At 43.1% G+C, this 20901-nt stretch overlaps 2 protein-coding genes across 7 annotated transcripts in view; one reads left to right on the forward strand and one right to left on the reverse strand.

The window, feature by feature from the left end:
• GDPGP1 (GDP-D-glucose phosphorylase 1) overlaps nucleotides 1-17997 on the reverse strand; it is a 73099-nt gene extending 55102 nt beyond the window's left edge. The window contains exon 1 of the mRNA XM_085644395.1: nucleotides 17783-17997. The gene's annotated coding sequence lies outside the window, so the exon portion shown is untranslated. The remainder of the gene's footprint in view (nucleotides 1-17782) is intronic.
• A 76-nt stretch (nucleotides 17998-18073) lies between these two features.
• The window catches only part of CIB1 (calcium and integrin binding 1), an 86408-nt gene continuing 83580 nt past the window's right edge, over nucleotides 18074-20901 (forward strand). For 2 of the 6 annotated variants that reach the window (XM_085644398.1, XM_085644399.1), the window contains exon 1: nucleotides 18266-18343. Coding sequence is in view for 1 of the 6 variants with exons in the window: in XM_085644396.1 (XP_085500522.1) it covers nucleotides 18293-18343 (51 nt within the window). In the remaining 5 variants the exon portion in view is untranslated. Of the gene's footprint in view, nucleotides 18344-20901 lie in introns of all 6 variants that reach the window. The other 4 variants (XM_085644396.1, XM_085644397.1, XM_085644401.1 and 1 more) reach the window with 4 other exon arrangements.

Raw genomic sequence — 20901 nt, forward strand, 5'->3', positions numbered from 1 at the left:
CATTTCATAAGATCGCTTTTTAATTTACCAACTAGCACGCCCTTGTCCCCAATTTTTCTGGACCTGGCCCAAAGACAACTGGCCCACAAATTGGATTATGAGCATCTAATGTTATGGCATAGTCTGTGGTCAATTGAGGAGCTTGCCCCTTACCGAGTTGCGATGGTGGGCCTTTTGAAACAGCCCCAGGTAATCTCCATCGCATGGTTTAGAACTCAGAGATCCGTTGAGGAAACTAGGGATGGAGGTTTATTGGTATAACCCGGAGAAGCTGTGCTTAATACTAAAGAGTAGGGTGAAAACTGTCTACTGGGAATCAATCTCGGCGAAAGAGGTAATAAAACCGGTGGGCACTCTGACCCAGGAATTTATTAACTTTAAACCTGTTCCGTTGTTTGAGAAAACTATTGATGAAATTGTTCCCCCCCCTGCACGTAAATTATTTCTACAATTTAGATACAAGACCCTACCGACGAAATAGTTTTGCAGTAAGTAGAGTATTAATGTTCCCTTTGATGACAATTGTCCAGCTTGTAAAGAAAGTCCTGAATCCTAAGTCCATCTGCTATTCTTTTGTACCCATTACAAGTCCTTGAGGGGCAAGTGGATAATTGCTATCTCGATGCATTAAGAATTTCATTACAAGATCGGAGGCTACCATTATGCATATACTTTTAATTGCTGCCCCAACATGCATAATGGTAGCCTCCGGTCTTGCAATGAAATGACGATTCTCCAATTAATATGCAGAGACAATCTTGATTTCATTAAAGTCAACATACATAGCCTATGCATTCCCCCCTTTCTCCTTAATCCAGAGAGTCCTGTGGAAAGTGAGAGGAGAGACCAGCAGTATCATCCTTGTGACTCCCTTCTGGAAATTCCAGGTGTGGTTCCCGGGAGTGATGGAACTAGCTATAGATATCCCTCGTCCAGTTCCAGCATCCCTGGGCCTGCTTCAGGACCCAGAGGGAGAGGAACACCCTTTGGTTTTAGAGGGGAAAATGAACCTTCTTGTCGGGAGGATTTCAAGGGATCGAATAGATATTCAGACCTTTCATCAGAAGCTAAGAACTTATTGGATGAATCCTGGGCTCCAGGAAAAGATATAAGGGTGTGTGTAAAAAATGGTTCAGTTGGTGTCAAGTGAGGAGGTTGGATCCCGTGGAGGTCCCTGTTCAACAGATAGCAAATTATTTCGCGACCCTTTTTAACTCTGGTCCCTCTTATAGGACCATTAACTTTTATAGATCCGCAATTTCATCGAGACATGCTTTAATGAATAATCTAGCAATAGGTAGTAACTCTCTTATCAAACGAGTAATGAAGGGCATTATACTTGAAAGACCCCCCAAAGCACGTTATGATTCCTTGTGGGAGGTTAGTTTGATTTTTAAAGAGGAGAATAACTTCCTTGCTGTGAGCAGCTAACCAAAGAGGAAGATAGCCATGTGTATTGGATAATGTTAGCCTCAGTTTGTCTTTAATGAAATCAAGATTCTCTCTGCATAATAATTGGAGTTCGTCATTCTATCCACAGATACTCGTAGAGTAATAGTGTCTGGTTTGGACAAATATTGGCAAGCTTTATGGATCAAACACTCAAAATATATTGTATGATATCTTTTTAATGTATTTTTATCTGTTTATATGGAAGATTTGTTTCCTTTTAATTATTTTTATCTTTTATCTATCTTAATGTGTTTTTTCTATGTACCTTTTAAGATAGTTTGTGATCGAAATAAAGTTATGATGATGATAAATTTCAATGACACCCACCAGTCTGAAATCTTATCATACTTTTTGTCTTTTCATTGTTACAGAAGTCACAGGATTCTCATCACTAGGATGGCAGCCTCTCAGCTACATGGAAACTTAATGGACTTCAACCGATTTCCAAAACTTTCTCAGTTACAAGGGTTTATAAGCAGGCTGGGCTGATGTTTCAGCAAAGCAAGCATGCATTGTTAACATCCTGTGTGACCTGAAGGGCATGAGTTCAACCTTTAGCAAAGTTAATTCAACCTGTTATCCTTTCAATTGCACCAGATAGAGGACTATCAATTTGGTAATAGAAACACGTTATTTACAGTGGTCAGAAGAAATGAGGACAGAGATAAAGCATTATTTTAACAAATAATTATTAATAAGTGTAGCTATTTCCAAAAATAAATAATTGTTATGCAAAGTGATGAGAAAAGAATTTTAAGGCAACATATCTGACTAGGCTATACATTGCACAACTAGCAGAGTCAATAATTGCTAAAAATGATCACCTACATGAAACCAGACGAAGATATGATGAAAAGAGGAAGTATAATTAGGTACCAGTGGAACAAATCAATTCACTAAATGGTTAGTCCACCTCCTTACAAGCCTAAGTGGAAGCAGTGCTTAAAAGAAGCTATCAATCAGGAACTTATAGAGTGTGGAAAATCACCTGCAAGGGTCTCAAGGCACTGGAGTGGCCAACTGCTTCATGGTGATTTATTCATTTGAAGAGCAAGGTCTCGAGCCCTTTACTGAATTCCTGGAGCGATGGGGCGGTCCTTACGTACAAGGGAAGTTTGTTCCAAACTTCGGCAGCCGGGTGTGAGAAGGAGCATCTTCTGCTGTTGCTTTGGCGCATCCGGGCGGGGAGGGGTGTCTGCGAGGAATTGGGAGGTGGATCGTAGGTGTCTGATCTGTTGGTGGAAGATCATGCATTTGTTTATATATGCTGGTCCTTCGTGGTGCAGGGCTGTGTACGCATGGGCCAACATCTTGAATTGCCATCTCTTCTGGATCGGATGCCAGTGTAGCTTCTTGAGGTGTGGCGTGGGTCCATTTGGGGAAGTCAAGGATGAGTCTTGTTGCCAAATTTTGTATTGTCTGAAGTCTCTTCAGGAGGTGTGTGCTGATTCCTACGTAGAGTGTGTTCCAATAGTCCAGCCTGCTAGTGACCAGGGCCTGCGTGACAGCCCTTCTGGCGTTGGCTGAGAGCCACCTGAAGATCTTGACGAGCATGAGTAGGGTGTGGAAGCAGGTGGATGAGACTGCATGTACATGTTTCTTCATAGATTGATTGCTGTCCAAGAAGATGCCGAGGTTACGGGCGTGGTCTGTCGGGCGGGGAAGGGCTGAGTTTAGTAGTCCACCATGTGTCATTCCATGGCGAGGTGTTGTTCCCAAAGATGAGTCTTGTCTGTGTTGAGCTCGAGTCAGTTATCCTTCATCCAGTCGGCGACGTTCATAATACAGCTGTGGCAGTTGGCTCTGGTAGTGGAGGGGTCTTCTGACAGCGAGAGGATGAGCTGGGTGCCGTCGGCGTAGGAGATGTTGTTGAGTCCTTGTGATCTAACGGTGTTGGTCAGTGGGGTAATGTATGTGTTGAAGAGGGTGGGGTTGAGGGATGATCCTTCGGGGATACCGCAGATAATCTTCTTGGGTTCCAAGATGTTTGTTGGTTCAGTCCAATTGTGTTATCTTGTCGCCTTTGGGGTGGCGATGGGGATATCCTGGGTGGATGCGGAGTTCAGCCAGGTCTCTGTGAGGAAGATGATGTCTGGGGTGAGGGAAGAAATTGTGTCCCAGATCTCCGTGGCTCGTTTACCGAGGGATTGTGTGTTGAGTAGAATGAACTGGAGTTGTACTGTGGCATCTCGGTCGGCCTGGTGGACGCAGTCGTTTTTGCAGGGTTTCCAGCGTTGTTTGTTTTAGTGTTGCAGGTGAAGCAGCAGTGCTGGCAGGAGAATGGTCCTCGGTTGTGTGTTGACATGTGCAGCAGCAGTTGTTGTCGTCGTTGCGCCCCTGGATCCTGGGCTCAGAAGTCTGCTGCGGTGTACCTGTGCGGGGTGGAAGAACCAGTGTTCTAGGTGCTGGTGTGGTCCAGGCATGGACAGGCGCAGTTGGGCTTGCCTTTGGCGCACCTGCTGCTAAGTCACGCTGTGAGCACCTTTAAACAGTCCTGGGAGTCAGGAGGGATGCTGGGAGGCGGTGGGCAGGGCTGGCAGGAGGGAGAAAAAAACTGCAGGAATCGGGCAGGGGAGTGGAACGGCAGAAAAACAACAAAGGAATCAGGAAGTAAAACAGTCCAAATGACACAGCAGATGCAATATAACCAGAAAACAAATCAAATAACAAAATAGACGCAATGTTCACCAGAAAACCAAACCAGGGAAACTATCTCAGGCAAAACTCAGAAGCAGCTAGGGGGACACTGGGACTTTCTCAATGGAGTCGCGCTGCGACCACCATTAAGTAAGTTCTGGTAGGTGGAAGGGTTGCTGAGAGGCAGGGGGGGGGGGGTCAGTGGGAGGGAGAAAAAACTGAAGGAATTGGATGGTGGGAACGGCAGAAAACATCAACGGAATTAGGAAGTAAAACAGTCAAAATGACAAAAAGGATGCAATGTAAACCAGAAAACAAGGGATCAGACTATAAAAATAATAAAATGACAATACAGATGCAATGTAAGCCAGAAAACAAAACCAGGGATACAATCTCAGGCAACACTCAGAAGCAGCAAGAGGGAGCAGACACGGGGGCTTTACTGTATACCGATTTATCACATATACCAGTGGTTCCCAAACTGTGCGCCGTGGCTCCCTGGGGAGCCGTAAAGCCTAGCCTGGGGAGCCGCACCCCAAGCACTTTAATGCATTTAATGTTGAAGGGTCTGTTGTCTTCAGTTAAACTAATTAGACTTAAACACATGATGTTGATGATTTGTAAGATACATGCCTAAAGCTGTAAACGTAGTGCTTAATTGATGGCATTTCGAGGGAGATGACCTCCATATTTCACTGGATCCCCACGTTCCAACACTCCCAAAGTAAGAGGCAGATGCCTGACCTATTTTGTTACTCATTAATAGTTTTTTTTTTTTCCAAATGCATTTTACACCTATGCAAGTTATCAGGAAAGTACAGTTTCCTGTCTATTAAACACACTAAGTATTATTAGATATTGACATTTGTACTTGAATCATAGGTACTTCCAGTGCACATTTCTTTCAGTATACACACATTTCCAGACAGGCCTGCTCTCTCCTTGAGCACAGGGAAGTAAAACACCATATACAGCATAATGCCAACATTTGGAAGCAAGAAAGAGGGACGTTTAAAAAAAAAAACTGAGGAATTAATTTTACTTGCATTGATTTGGTGACAATTTTAGGGAGGAGACAGCAAAAATAAAGCTGTATGTGTTTTAAAAAACCATGAGTCACCCTGCTGGGACAGGTGTGTTGGCTCGTATGACATGGGTAGAAATGGAAGTGCATGCAAATATTCTTCAAGCGCAAAAACACTTTTGCAACGGGGCCTACATTCATAAGGGTGCTATCTAGCACTGTAAGTGGGATAAAAAAGTTTGAGAGGGTACAATAAAAAAAAAAGTCATTAGAGGCGCCACCTTAGTAATCCAAAACACCCTGCGTATATGACTATAATACCTTCATCAGCTTCATTCTAATTATTTTCAGGGAGAAAAATGCAAGTACTCTCGAGGCCGGACTTACATCCACACCACCCTCCAAAAAAAGTAACAGTGGGGAGCCACGGGCAATAGCCAATGGGTCAAGGGAGCCGCGGGTCGAAAATGTTTGGGAACCACTGACATATACTATTGAATGTCTGGGAGTGGAGAGAGTATATTCTGCCCCAAAAAAATGAAGAAATTATAAAATTTTGACTTGGGAAATTCATTAAAGGTAAGCTAACTGCTATTATGCGGTTTCAACCCTTTTCGCTGATTGTAAGGGAAGCCACAGATAACAGACTTGATGCTCATACATTATACCTTCACCATGAGTGGTCTCACTCACAATTAACACAGTGGGTGTCATCTCACACATTCTTATCGCCTAACCTCAAGAGATCATTCGTTTATGGTTTATATCAGTATTGTCGATGGAACTCACACCATTTCTTCCATTTCTTGGTGAAGTTCTGTGATCAACCCTTATTTTGACATATCTCCCTCCCCGCTGCCACACACCAAATGTCAATCCATGTTTCGACACCATTCACCTGACACTGAGAGCCTGCGATTCCCTCTCCAGTTAGCTATGCTGTGTCTAGCTGCCACTAACCATGAGTTGCAGAGCATCTTCTCATGTTTGTACATACGCCAAGTGGCATTGTTTTGGTTCTTATGCCAGTCTCCACATCTAATCCTAGACAGGTATCCACCCTCGCGCAAAATACCTTCGTGCACAAGCATTCCCACCATATATGCATAAAGTCACCTTTATGCCTGCATCCACTATGTATAAATCTGATCAAATCAGAGCTATAGACCTTCAATTGTGTATGAGTGTAGAATATTTGGTGTAATAATTTGGGCTGTACTAGATAGAATCTAGGCACCAATATCACCTCCTCCCCATTCAGTCATCCATGTTCCCCAAGTTACCCATCATTTTACCCTCAACTGTCCCATGCCTCTGGTGCTCACTTGGTCATTGTGTTATAAACTAACAGTATTGTTTTTGATGGCACCTAGTTTCTAACGTTTGATCATTCTTGGAATCACACTGAAATGGGAGAAGGGAAGAACACAGCACATGTTTTTTATCTCATAGTACAGTGGTTCCCAAACATTTTCGACCCGCGGCTCCCTTGACCCATTGGCTATTGCCCGTGGCTCCCCACTGTTACTTTTTTTGGAGGGTGGTGTGGATGTAAGTCCGGCCTCGAGAGTACTTGCATTTTTCTCCCTGAAAATAATTAGAATGAAGCTGATGAAGGTATTATAGTCATATACGCAGGGTGTTTTGGATTACTAAGGTGGCGCCTCTAATGACTTTTTTTTTTATTGTACCCTCTCAAACTTTTTTATCCCACTTACAGTGCTAGATAGCACCCTTATGAATGTAGGCCCCGTTGCAAAAGTGTTTTTGCGCTTGAAGAATATTTGCATGCACTTCCATTTCTACCCATGTCATACGAGCCAACACACCTGTCCCAGCAGGGTGACTCATGGTTTTTTAAAACACATACAGCTTTATTTTTGCTGTCTCCTCCCTAAAATTGTCACCAAATCAATGCAAGTAAAATTAATTCCTCAGTTTTTTTTTTTAAACGTCCCTCTTTCTTGCTTCCAAATGTTGGCATTATGCTGTATATGGTGTTTTACTTCCCTGTGCTCAAGGAGAGAGCAGGCCTGTCTGGAAATGTGTGTATACTGAAAGAAATGTGCACTGGAAGTACCTATGATTCAAGTACAAATGTCAATATCTAATAATACTTAGTGTGTTTAATAGACAGGAAACTGTACTTTCCTGATAACTTGCATAGGTGTAAAATGCATTTGGAAAAAAAAAAAACTATTAATGAGTAACAAAATAGGTCAGGCATCTGCCTCTTACTTTGGGAGTGTTGGAACATGGGGATCCAGTGAAATATGGAGGTCATCTCCCTCGAAATGCCATCAATTAAGCACTACGTTTACAGCTTTAGGCATGTATCTTACAAATCATCAACATCATGTGTTTAAGTCTAATTAGTTTAACTGAAGACAACAGACCCTTCAACATTAAATGCATTAAAGTGCTTGGGGTGCGGCTCCCCAGGCTAGGCTTTACGGCTCCCCAGGGAGCCACGGCGCACAGTTTGGGAACCACTGTCATAGCAGATGATAATTATAGCAGATGATAATTATTAGAAACTGGTTTGAAAGTTCTTCATTTGAAGTGGTATACTGGCGGCGAGGATTCTACAAGTTAAGGTTATAGAAGTTACTGTCATCCCAGTTAAGGAAAACGGGAGGATAGGCATTCAATTCATTCTGATAGGACAGCACAACTAAATATAACTGGTACTTTCCCATGGGTATACCGGAGGACCAAAATAATAATAATAAATATATATCTCCCTCTGCCTCGTGTGCTGCTCTAGTACTGCTGCACATCTGGAGAAAGCACAAGGAACTACAGGCCAAATGTCAAGACTTGTAGTGATATGGGTTGCTGTGGACTGCAAGCCTTAGGTATTCCTTTGGTTATTTGGGTCAGCCCTCTTCATTCATTGGTCTGTTCAGCTGTTACTCACATTTTTCGTTTCCTCTCCACAGCATTCAGCATTAGGCAAAGGGTCTGCCCACTTCAACCCACTGCCTGTTTTCTATTGAGAAGGATAGCATTTTGCCCAGGGACCAGTGCACATCCCCGTAAAACATATACACTTCAGAGCCAGGTTTGGTGGGCTTCTTTCCTTCTTTTTTGCTCCTCTTGTGTGTTTAAACAATACCTTTAGAATACAATAATTCATAGCTAATAGTTCCTTTTTCTTGTGCCAATAAGAATCTAATTTTCCTATGTGCATTAAAACTGAAAGGGTTTCAATACCAATTATAAGTACGTCTACTATGAATCACATGTATTGCTCTATCAAACAAATAGGCAATGTTTTTATTTTATTTAAATTCAAGTATATGGCTACCACATTGCGGTAGCAGCAGGTTTTCTTTTTTCTTTCTTTTTATGCTTGTGGCATATTCTTTCTATAAAAATATTTTATTAAGATACAGCCTATAGCTCTACCAGTGCTTGTTCGTCACCAGGAAATAAACGTGAGTAAATCCTTTTGTCACATGTATGATGTTTCCTAAGGGGATAATATTCTCCAGTAAAAAGACTTGCTCGGTCTTGTGCATGCGGGTCTTAATGTTGCTTTATGCTAGAACTGCATTCACTGAGTTCTTGAAGTGCCCAATCAACGTTACCACATGTTGCTGCTCAAAATAAACTTTTCAGTTTTGAAAACCCCCATACATATAAAAAATAGCACACTGCCAATTTCCTATCACACAGATTTACAATATGACCCAGAAATGTGTATAGCACAGGAGACATGGACATTTTGGAGGGAAGATTATTTAAAAATACCCTGCTCTCTGGCACAAGATTGCGGTCTGATTGCTTCGTGAACAGATGTTTAGACGTTTATGTCTTAGCAACAGACAGTTTTAGAAGTCTTTTGGCAGACCTATTGTTTCCAATACATATCTATTTAAAGCAGGTTAGGATCAGTCATGTATTTATGATTGGATGGCTTTATTGTCCATCTCTGGTGTATGTTCTTGATTCAATGGTTTTCCTCCATATTCTTCTGTTTGTTTTGCCTGTAAGTATTTCGGTCTCACCATCCAACTGGGTGAGTTGTATTCTTCCACTGCTGCCTTTAGAGGACTCTTTTCTGTAGGTATCAGCACTTTGTGGGAGTGCATGTGTTTGCTTGCTCTCTTCCCATATTCATTTCTTTTTTATTGGGTAATTTTTGTTTTTTTAAAGATGACCCGCAAGCTGAAATGTGCTACTAGGCTCAACACACTTCATTTTTAATTCCCTGCTCTCCATACAGCTTTTTCAAATTGTTTTTTTTTCGCCAAAGACCCTAGGTCCACTTATGAAGTTAGACCAGTCCTGTTTTTTTTTTTTAATACTCTAAGACTTGTAGTCTTATTTAACAGAGTATAAAAGCCAGGACTACAAGTCCCATAGCTCTAGGAAAAAAACAAGACTGTCTTAACTTGTCACACATGGACCTGCAAAACTATGCAGCTGCACAGTGCTACCGGGCCACTTGGTTCCTTTTTGCCATTGGTGAGCACTTTGTTTTCCTTTTACTTTTATATATTGCTCTAACCAGTGGTTGAAATGCATTAACAAAAGTATGGAGACTGTGATGCTGCGCACAATGAGGGCGAGGTGAATGAGCATGTGGGCATGGTCAAGTGCGTGGTTAAAAGAACAAAATATTCTGCAAATTTTTTCGGTTTTTACCTTCAGGTAATTATATACAAACTAATGCACAGTTTATATGAAAATTAAATGCAAGTTATGTTAATCAGTGGGAAATGCACGATCGTACTTTATGAAACCACAATTAATGCACTGCAGAGATTTGTGACTAGAGATCCACAGAACTGAATCCTGGTTGGCGCAGCGAAGAATAAATGACTTGTGTATTTTTAGCACCACGAAGTCCCAGGCTGTGACAGAAAGTACTGTGAATATGTAAGTCATTATTTTAAAATTGCATTACATGCAGTATAAGACAGGATGCTACAAAATGCGCAAAAAGGTTTAAGATAAAAAAAAGGGATTCCAAAATAAGGATTTTAGTAATACCCAGACTGTACGTAGTGCACTTTTCTTTCTAACTGTCCTTTAAAAGCACACATGTCATGGCTCAGCTGGTAACTTCTTTGCAATACCACTCAAAAAGAATACATCTGTGTCATTAGGAAGTTTCAAGCAATTCCACCAATTAAAGCCTATACCGGCTACCAAGAACCATTTACATTTGCATATTAACTAGTTGCGCACATTTACATTTCTTTCAGGCAAGCAGGCACACTGGCAAGGAGGCTTATTCAGCTGTCTGCCCCTCCCTCAGTTTCACAGCACAGGAGACGCCCTGCCTTATGCTTCAGTTGAAACATTTCAGTTGTCGGAATTAACTGTCCTGGGACGGTTGCCTTTTTACAAAGCAGTAGGGGAACTGTTTTACTTAAATGTAAAAAGTATGGGCACATCGTGGCCCTGTAATCCTGCCCACTTCGACCAATGGTTCTAACATGGTTAAGTGTCATGATAGAATGGGCAATTGTCACAACACACGCAACCTTGGTCATCTTGGTATGGATTTTCATTATATCCCAACAGATCTCTCCACTGCTCCCGCCCTCCTAACATGCCACCTCAGGACTATACACAAAACCTCAGATTGGACAACCCAATGCAGTAACCAGCTGAGCAGACTATATCATATAAAGTACCATAAAGAGACCTGCAGAGCAGTTAAAAGCTACCAGCATACTGAAAACCATAAACTGTGGGCCTGTCTCTCACACTTCATCATCCAACACACTGCTCCGTAATATGGTAACCGCACCACATGGAAACAATTCTCATACAGGATCAAAACAAAGACAACATTCTTCCAACTGCACACCCTCCATGATGTAGAGTGCACCCATGTAGGCAAGCGCTTCAGCGCCCCAGAGGAAATAAGTGCTATATAATACAATAGAAAACCCAATGCAAGAATGCAACCCCAGTGGTCACTACCCATCCTTGGTGTAGTGAGCCACCCGGTCGCTGTGTGGGGACCAGTGCCCTGGATGTAGATGCTCACGTCACCCTCTGGCCAGAGGTTATAAATAAAAGGATTGCAGACCTCATGGGGTCTCCCACCCATACCAGTGACACCGTATGATTACTGGCAACTTGCCAGGCCTGGTACTCATGTACAGACAGTCGTGGGCCCTGGCACACTCTGTACAATTTACCATCGGGGCCCTTGCACGCTCAGTACAATTCAAATTTGATAAACATAAAAATATTCAAATACAAGGAGTGATTAGTGAAGTTACTTTCTCCTGAGTCCAATTATTAAGGAGTGCGACTGCACTTTCTAGACTCTTCCCACCTATATCCCTCCTTGGCTCACCCCAAACTCCTTTTACTACTATGATCTCCCAAATACCTTTCTAGAGACTCTTCCCTCCTCCATCACTGCTTTTGCCCATCCCAAACCTCATCCTACTACTACGATCTCTCAAATAACACTTTCTAGACTCATCCCTCTTCTGTCCCTCCCAGGGCTTTAAGTGGGTCGGGTCTCACTGGTGCTGAGCACCAGCAGTTTTTTTAAAGGGGGCCTCGAAACAGGTCTCTATCGGGCTCTGTTTTGTGCACTGGCACAGGCGGTCCATTTTTTCCCGGACTGCAGTGAAAGCAGGCACATCGATGTGCGCATGCTCGTACTGCTCATTTCTCACTAGTGGAGAAGTTATGGCATGATGTCATGCCAGGTGAGCATTGAAGGGAAAGGGAAATCCTTTAAGGAGTCATTTTCTCTCTGGATTTCCCTTCTCTATTTGAAACTCAGGAGCAGCATCATCGTCATGGTGTCACCAGGGCTTTAAGTTGACTTTTTCATTAATATATACAAGCCATAGTTGCTGCTTATTTATCTTATGCAAATAACAACTATTGACAAAGACAATAGTTGTGACTTGTTGTAGGTATTATGTTACTTGTTGTATCATATATCTGGATGCAATAACAGGAACAGCAAAATACAAGTTGGAAGGCACACTATGCTAAGCACAGCTTGTTAGCTTATGTGTTTTTAAGCCACGCCCTTAATTACTTTGGCCACACACCTTTGCGAGACCCCCCTCCCTCCAATTTTTTCATCCCACTTAAAGCCCTGGTCCCTCCATTATCCTAAGTAATCCAACTAACAGGCTTGCAAGAGCACAGTTCAAATAAACTCATATTCCCCTATGTCCCTACAGATAATACCAGTTCAGAGCATCTTCTCATGTTTGTACATACGCCAAGTGGCATTGAGGGTGGATACCTGTCTAGGAGCACAGAAAGAAAGTCTGGCAGATACGATCTAAGAAAATCGAGGCAGAATGGCTGAAAATATTCACCCTCCTTACAGAAAGGGGACATATTCAACTTTAGAAATACATCAGCCAACACAATAACACCGGTCAGACAAAAGGGAACAGAGTGGCAGCCGCTGAGTGGGTCAAACATGCAAAGCAGTTATACTCTAACCACCAGAACACATCATATACCAACCCACAACAACCTTCCCCAGTAACATGCCAGGCCGTTAAAACACCTAACATTACAGAGGCCGAGGTAACCAACTTAATTTAAAAAAATGAAGACAGATGGTGCCCCAGGACCCAACGCGGTCCCCGCATCAGTGTTTAAAGCCTCACATGAATACTGGGCAGGACAGCTCACACCACTCTTCAAGTACGCTCATGCCACTTCAACTATCCCATCGTCGTGGAAAGGTTCCACTCTTTTCCCCATTTATAAAAAAGAGGACAGCATGAAACCAGAAAATGACCGCCTTATTACTCTACATTTTAGTACTGGGTCACCTGTCACACCAAGTTACCCAGCCAACACAATTACCACTCTTCTGCTGTTTCGTGGACTACAGTGCAGCATTTGACCGGGTTGATCGAGGGAAACTGTGGGAAAACTAGACTCCTGGGGAATCCCACAACAGTTACTAAAGGCAATAATCGCACTACATCAGGGGACCTGGGTCCGCATAAAGACCAGCCAATCTACTGTAACAGCGAAGGTGCCAACCAATAATGGCCTGAAACAAGGGTGTGTCCTCGCCCCCCTTCTCTTTAATCTTTACACAGCAGTCCTGGGAAAAGCCCTAGAATGCGCAAGTTTATTAACACCAAGGCTGGGGAAAGTGCGGCTCCAAATTCTTCTGTACGCCGATGATACTGTAATAATGGATCACACGCCGACTGGTCTACAGAAAGCTCTCAGTGCCCTCCACAGGTATAATCAAAAGAACAACCTCATTGCAAACCAGGAGAAGACCAAGATACTCATCTTTGGGAAGTACTAGCGAAAGAAAACAGCTCAATGGCGCCTAGGCGATCAGCAAATTAAAACATGCACGAGTTATAACTACCTGGGCATCAGCCTATCGGAAGGGGCAAAACCAGCAGCCCACTTAAAATACCCAAGAAGCAAGGGGGCCGGCATCATTTACAGTTTGAGACGCTTAAACCAGCGACTTAACAGTCCGACTGCAGAACCCATCCTGAAAGTTCTAAGAGCAAAACTTGTTCCCTCTCTTAACTATGGTCATCTAGTATTTCCCGGCGCATTCAACAAGCTCCTTATGAAACTCCAAATCTCTGCTTACAAGAAGGTTCTAGCTCTCCCTCGACAGGCCAGGAGAGCCAAAGTAAGACTGGAGCTGGGACTCGCCCGCCCGGATATCATTTGCTCAGGGGACATAATAAAATACTATATTAGTACTTTGGTTGCCTCAGCACCCTCACTGAAAGCTCAAATCAAAACAATTTTTGAAGAGGGTGGCTCCCCATTGCAGATACAATTGGCAGCAGCTACAGGTCTACTTGAAATAGAAATCCAAAATCTGAACAACCAGTTTATCCCGGCCATAGCCTGGAAAAAGACAGTGAACGCACAGGTCAGGAGAATATCATTTGAAAGGGACCTGGAAAGTTTACACTACCAACCCAATCTTTCTACACTGGACGCCTCTAATTTCCTTGGAAAATCTCAGCCATACTTTGAGCAAGCTTTGACAGTCCTGGCCTGGAAAAGAATCACCTACATGAGACTTCTCGTACTGCCCATCGTGGACTTCAATCCATCCTGGGCCCGGCAAGACAACTCAATCACTTGTCGTCTATGTAGCTACCATTGTGAATCTTGGATTCATATGCTGTGTTGCTGCCCAAAGTTGGCAAGAGAGCGGCACTGCTTGGTACTCCCAATTTGCAAGTCTCACTGCTTTAGACAATGCAGAGAAGTCTCAGACCTGTGCTTCTTCGCCAACACAGCACAAATGGTGGCCTGACTAGGGAAATTCATAAATGCAATCCGTGCTGCACTGACACAAACCACTAAAGTCACAAGCTGTAACCAGTTGGCCACCAAGCCAGAGTGACTATGATTAAACAGTCCTCAAAGCAAAATATCAGTACTGTGTATACAACATATTCAGAGTCATGCCTCGGATTCCATTCATCACAAATCCCAGGCACATAAGGGAACAAAAAACGATCAAGACTAGAGGACTAAACAAGCAAGTTAGACAAGCTAATCCAGGTACCTGGCACCGAAACGAGTAAAATTATGTTGTTTTAAATGTTTAGTCACCATAAAATGAACATTCATTTTATTGGGAATAGGGCCCATCTAAAAGATGCGTAAACTGGGTTCCCAGACGCAGGAGCCACCCCTACGCACCAGCACTTTAGATTCAGTACGGACAATCGCTTTTACGATTTTATAGCTTTTAGAAAACTCAGTTAGCCCTCTAACTTTTCCTTCTCTATACATGGAAAATGTAGTATATTGTAATGATTTTAATTAATTGAACAATGAAGAAGTACAGTACATATTCCCCTATACTAATCCACCACTAGGCAGGGCTGTCCCTTATCCCCCTTACTTTTCGTGCTTGCCCTGGAACCCTTAGCCATTAAGTTACTGCGGAGCAGATGAGCATCCGGCTGGGTAACTCCATGCAAGTATTATCCGCATATGCAGATGATATAATCCTTTATGCCAATGACCTGACCCATGCCCTAGCGCCGAAACCGGAGATTTTTTCACACTTTGCACAAATATCAGGTCTCACTATAAACAAGTCAAAATCTCAAGCCTTTTTCTTCTGCCCTGGTAAACGTCCAAATGTGATCCAGTTTGGGTGGCTCTCCCTCTCGGTGGCACATCACACCTTCAAGTACCTAGGCATCCAAATTTATAGAAGCTCGCAAGACCTGATAGATGGTACCCTAAACAAAGTCATAAGGGCACTTAGATCACAGACCATATTCTGGACCTCATTGCTGCGATCTGTGATGGGACGAGTGGCGTTCTCCCGCGGCTGCTATACTTCTTTACAAACTTGCCGGTAGTAATCCCCACTCCTGTACTTAAATCATTAGACACATTACTATCGGATTTGATATGGGGAAATGGCCGTCGCAGAGTGGGGCTGTCCAAATTACAACTAGACACGGACAAGGGTGGTCTGGGTGCACCCGATCTCCGTGCATACTTCTAAGCGAGCCAATTTCAATGGCTGTCGTACTGGCTTGCAGGCCGCAACCTGCACGAAATAGGATACACGACCCGAGATATTGAAAAAGGTATTCTACATATGTTACTGCTACCACGGTCTACAATACCTCCAGGTGCCCCAACACTCCTACGTATTGCGCTTACCTATTGGAAGAAGACCCTACACTACACACGCAGATGCCCCCCATATGCAGATAACACACCATTATTGGGTATCCCCACACCTACCGGCCTAATCACTAAAAAGAGAATCCTTGCTTGGTCAGAGGGAGGGGTCACCACAGTGGGAGCGCTGTACGACAACGGTATCTTAATGGACCACAAAAATGTCACCAGGTGAAATGGGGTACCAGGAAATCTATACCCAACATACGCTGCAATTCTCCATTATATAAAAAAAACACTGGGCCCCACTTAGGGTGGAACCCTCAACACACGAATTGGTGCGAGCAATGTATCAGATGGGGGAAGGACGCCACCTTGCGAAATGGTTGTATAGAGTCATTAGGGCACTTACAGGGATTCTCCTAACAGACACACACACTAAGTGGGCCACGGACCTTGAGAAAGACCTAACTGATAAAGAATGGAATATGTTAGTGGAATGCCCAAAAAAGTATGCCACAATGCCAAATTCAAATTAATTAAATATATGATATTGCATAGGGCATACCTCACCCCACACAGACTACAGCGAATGTTTCCGAATACACACCAGTGCCCCAGATGTAAGACGGCTGAAGCCGATATGCTGCGCATGCTATGGCTATGCCCTGTACTCACAGAATTCTGGAAAACAGTAATCTCAAACATTAACGTGGCGACCGGTTTATCAGGGCCAGACACAGCTGGCAGCTGCCTGTTGGGTATGACTCGGCGTTCAAAAACATGCATGTAAAGTGCAAATTTGCTTTACCGATCTAGCACTACTCGTAGCCAAACGTTCCATAACAATGAGATCGAAATGGGCAAAACAATTTACGCATGGCACAGGGAGGTGGTGAGGTAGTGCGGAAAGTGCTGCTATCCGGCGACAAGAGGCCTGAGGATTAGGTAAAACATTAATCTTGATTGACTGGGACCTAGTAATGGAATCATTTAAGGCGCTCAAGCCTGCACCTGTCCCTGCAGCACAGGAAGTGTAGACTTGGTTAATAGGCCAGGCCCACCAGCACAAAGCAAACTCAAGCATAGTTCTGCTGAACAAAGTTACCAAACAAATACATACTGTCTTTAGGTGTGTTGGGGACGGGTAGGAGTCGTAACCTATTGACATTATGTGATGGGGTAGGGCCAGCAGAGTTGGGTAGCTGGGTGGGAGGAGTGGGATAAATAACGTTATTCTTTTTCCTCCTACTTTTTCCTTCTTTACGGTTTATACAGCCATATTGGCAATTGGAAATCCAACTACAATTCCAGTCGAGTTGGCTGCTACTGGTACAATATGCTATAAGATAAGTTATGTTTAGCGACACAGACTGTAAACCCTACGCATCCTATAATTGTACCTATACAAGGCGGGCAACTAGAGCCAAATTTCGGGGGAGGCTGAAAAAGATTTCGGGGGGAGGGCTAAGAAGGGGTGAAAACACAACAAAAGACTCATTAACGAGTGAATGGTCTTTTAAAGACCTGTGAAGTTCTCGGGTCCGGCTGCAATTAGACGGACGCCAGCCCGCGAGCGAGGCTGTCTCAGCCGGCTGACACACATGACGGGAGGGGGCTGAAGCCCGGTGCGCCCTATGGGTGTTGCGCGCCTGACCTACACTGCATTAACATGTAAAAACAGCAAATATATGTGCCTATCTTTATAAACGATGTAAAAAAAATTACAACCCCAATAAAGTATGTTTACATTTTTTTTAAAACGAACCCACCGCTATTTGTTTTTTGCGTTCGGAGTAGTGCGCAAATCGCCAAAAAGCGCTACGACGACTTGTCAGGGGCACTATATAAATTACAATTAATAAATAAAAACTCAGTTTCAAGAACCAAAACGTAAACGTCGCTCGTTGTTCCCAAAGCATTTGAATGACCTGGTTCGGAAACACAATAGTTCCTACGGCTTCTTGTGCTTGAGGCAGACTGAAAACATCAAGTATTAAAAGTCTGTATTGAAGTAAAATGTGGAGAGTAAGTCTAGACAGGATTATCGAAGAGATTACGCACCAGCAGTACAGTCCCTGATCACAAGAGTCTTCTTGGTATTGAGATGAATCAGGATAGCCACAGCAAGGAACAGGTAAACTCAAGCCATTCAACAAAGTCGGGGAACCCATTCATTTGTCATTGACCAAAAGCTAATTCTTTCAAAGACACCGGCACAGCATTGCAACAAGTGACAACCGGCATGCGGTCCCCTAGCGAATCAAACAACACTTTACAGTGTGAGACACCCACTAGCCAATTATTTGCAAGGAAACATTTGGCCAATCCCAAAGCAAGAGTTCTCCCGCGTCCAATCCAAGGTTATCACGCGTTCCAACCACTGCAACGTTGTTCCTTCTCGGTTTATAGAAGGGTGAAGTCTCACCGGTGTGTACCTTTTGGCATCGGTGACGTCATACGCGGAAGTTCGAGTTTGTCTAGTTTAGTTGTTAGGTGAGTCGGTGACGTTGTCTCGACTCAAGCGGAAGTTTTGGGCTAAAGTTTAAGAGGAGGCTGTCTGCTTTTGAGAAAATGGGAGGCTCGGCTAGTCTGCTGTCCAAGGAGTTACTCTCAGAGTACCAGGTACAGTATTTGGAAAAAACTGAAGTAAAGTTTAACCTATTATCGCATGAAAGTGATACTCTTTCACACCACGTTTTTTCGTATGTAGGTCATTTTGTTTACATGACTTATCGCCACTGTTTTGAAGTTTATTTGTAACTTTTTGCATGCCACTTGTTACCACCGCTTCTCTGATGATTATTTTATTCACGCAAAAATGAAACGCCGAATTGATGTACCCAAAATACGAACTTGCGACCTTTGGCTGCTCTTAGTTTGCCATGCCATGGACTTTAGATATTACGCTATGTTATTTGCCATATCTGCTTTTCAAATGTATATCATAAATGCTTAACGTGACTGCTGATGAGCCCTGCATCTCACCCCGAAGTCACGTTTGAATGCCAGCAAGACAGCACAGGGAGTTTCAGGCCTGGGCTGCTAGATGACGCAGCCCTTGATATACTTCAGCTGCCACAGGAACACAAGTGCAGTGTGTACTAGCCAGGTCTTCGGCAAATGCTTTGCAGGAGAATGAACCAGTATCTTGAAGGGCTGTTACCTTAATTACAACCAGCAACATAATGTCTGGTTACTTATCAGTAAATCTCGTAATCCTAAATTCCTAGTCCTCCTCACCGTCATTACTTTTGAGGTGAACTTCACCTCAACCAGGAGAAAAAAAACAAGAAGTGGTGGGGTAAACTCCACCCACCGTAGGGTAGTTAAAACCCCCCTTTTACCCACATCCCTTCTCGCTCATACCAAGCCACATGAACACCAGCTGTCAGGGTGGTCATGGTGGGTTGTAAGGACTGTGAAATAGCATTAAAAACATCGTGGCCTTGATTGAATCCACAAAAAGTGACAAAGAAATGTTCAGACGTTCTATAACTCACACCTTATGGAGATACATTTCCACTGCTCTCTTGAGATCTAACAAATGAAAAAAAGCTCTTCCTCCCTAGAAAAGGGAAAGAACACAGGAAGCAAAACCAGTGCATCTTGGATGCCACCTTTGGTAGGAAAGTTTAACAAAACAGTGGTCTGGGTGAGGTCAGTAAGATCCTCAGGTAGCAAGGCTACAAGTTATTTAGTTTGAAGTTAATTCAATTGGAGTCATTGATATGCTGAAGGCAGGGTGGATTCAGTTCAGAAATGTATGTAAGGACACAGAATATTAAAGGAAGGCATCACATTTTATTTAACATCATAAAATGAAGTAGCTTCCGTTTCTTTCATTTTTGCAGAGAGAGAATACAGTGCTCACACATAAATAAGTGACAGTGCGTGAAGTGAGGTGTTTAGTGACAGTAAAAACTTTACATCGCATTGAAAAACAGATCAAAGGAACCCAAGTAATTTTTACAGTTTAAGGGAACTTTGATATTGTGCTCGACGGCGTTTCGATTTTAGTAAATCAAGATCATCAACAGGACATTATGAAGTGTGAGCACGTAGAGTTGCGTGAGTACTGAATAGATCACAGAGCACGGTCTGAGGAATCAGGCTTGCTTGGGCCGGGGGGCTTGATCGGGTATCGAAGGCCTGAGCGGAGGCGGAGACTCGTGTGTTAAGTCGAGAGTCCCGGTAGTTTTGGAATAAGTTGTATCCAGAGGGAGTCAATCCCGGAGTGAACGCGGTGGCAGTAGTCCGGAGCGCCTGATTCCTCGGACCGTGCTCTGTGATCTATTCAGTACTCACGCAATTCTATGTGCTCGCACTTCATAATGTCCTGATGATGATCTTGATTTACTAAGATCGAAACGCCGTCGACCACAATGTCAAAGTTCCCTTAAACTGTAAAAATTAATTGAGTTCCTTTGATCTGTTTTTCAATGCGATGTAAAGTTTTTACTGTCACTAAACACCTCACTTCACGCACTGTCACTTATTTATGTGTGAGCACTGTATTCTCTCTCTGCAAAAATGAAAGAAACGGAAGCTACTTCATTTTATGATGTTAAATAAAATGTGATACCTTCCTTTAATACTCTGTGTCCTTACATACATTTCTGAACTGGATCCACCCTGGCTTCAGCATATCAATGACTCCAATTTAATTAACTTCAAACTAAATAACTTATAGCCTTGCTACCTGAGGATCTTACTGACCTCACCCAGACCACTGTTTTGTTAAACTATACTACTACCCCAGGTCACAAACATGTGGGGTCCCCTTGTTTTTGAAACACACCTTTGGTAGGAAAGCCAGATTATAATTCAGCAATAGTCCATCTTCCAAAATCTTCAAAAAAGGAGGTTTGCATAACAATGCAGTTAGCTCCCCAATCCTCCTAGTCGAGGTAATAACACTAGCAATGCCACTTTAAATGATAAATATCTTTAGTCAACAGAAAAAAGAAGTTCACAAGGTACACCCTGTAGTGCTTTCAAAGACAAATCCCAAGGAGGGACTAAAGATCTAGACATATATCTTGAGATGGCAAATCTCTTTAACAATCTGATAACCTAATCAAAGTCATTATTGGGACCAAGGCTCCATAAGGGCCCATATCGCAGCCCCCGAGCTTCTTAGCATAGTCACCTCCAACTTTTTTTGAAATCCATCTATTTGA

Source organism: Triturus cristatus, chromosome 3_1 (assembly GCF_964204655.1).
Source record: "Triturus cristatus chromosome 3_1, aTriCri1.1, whole genome shotgun sequence".
In the NCBI taxonomy this organism is placed as follows: domain Eukaryota; kingdom Metazoa; phylum Chordata; class Amphibia; order Caudata; family Salamandridae; genus Triturus; species Triturus cristatus.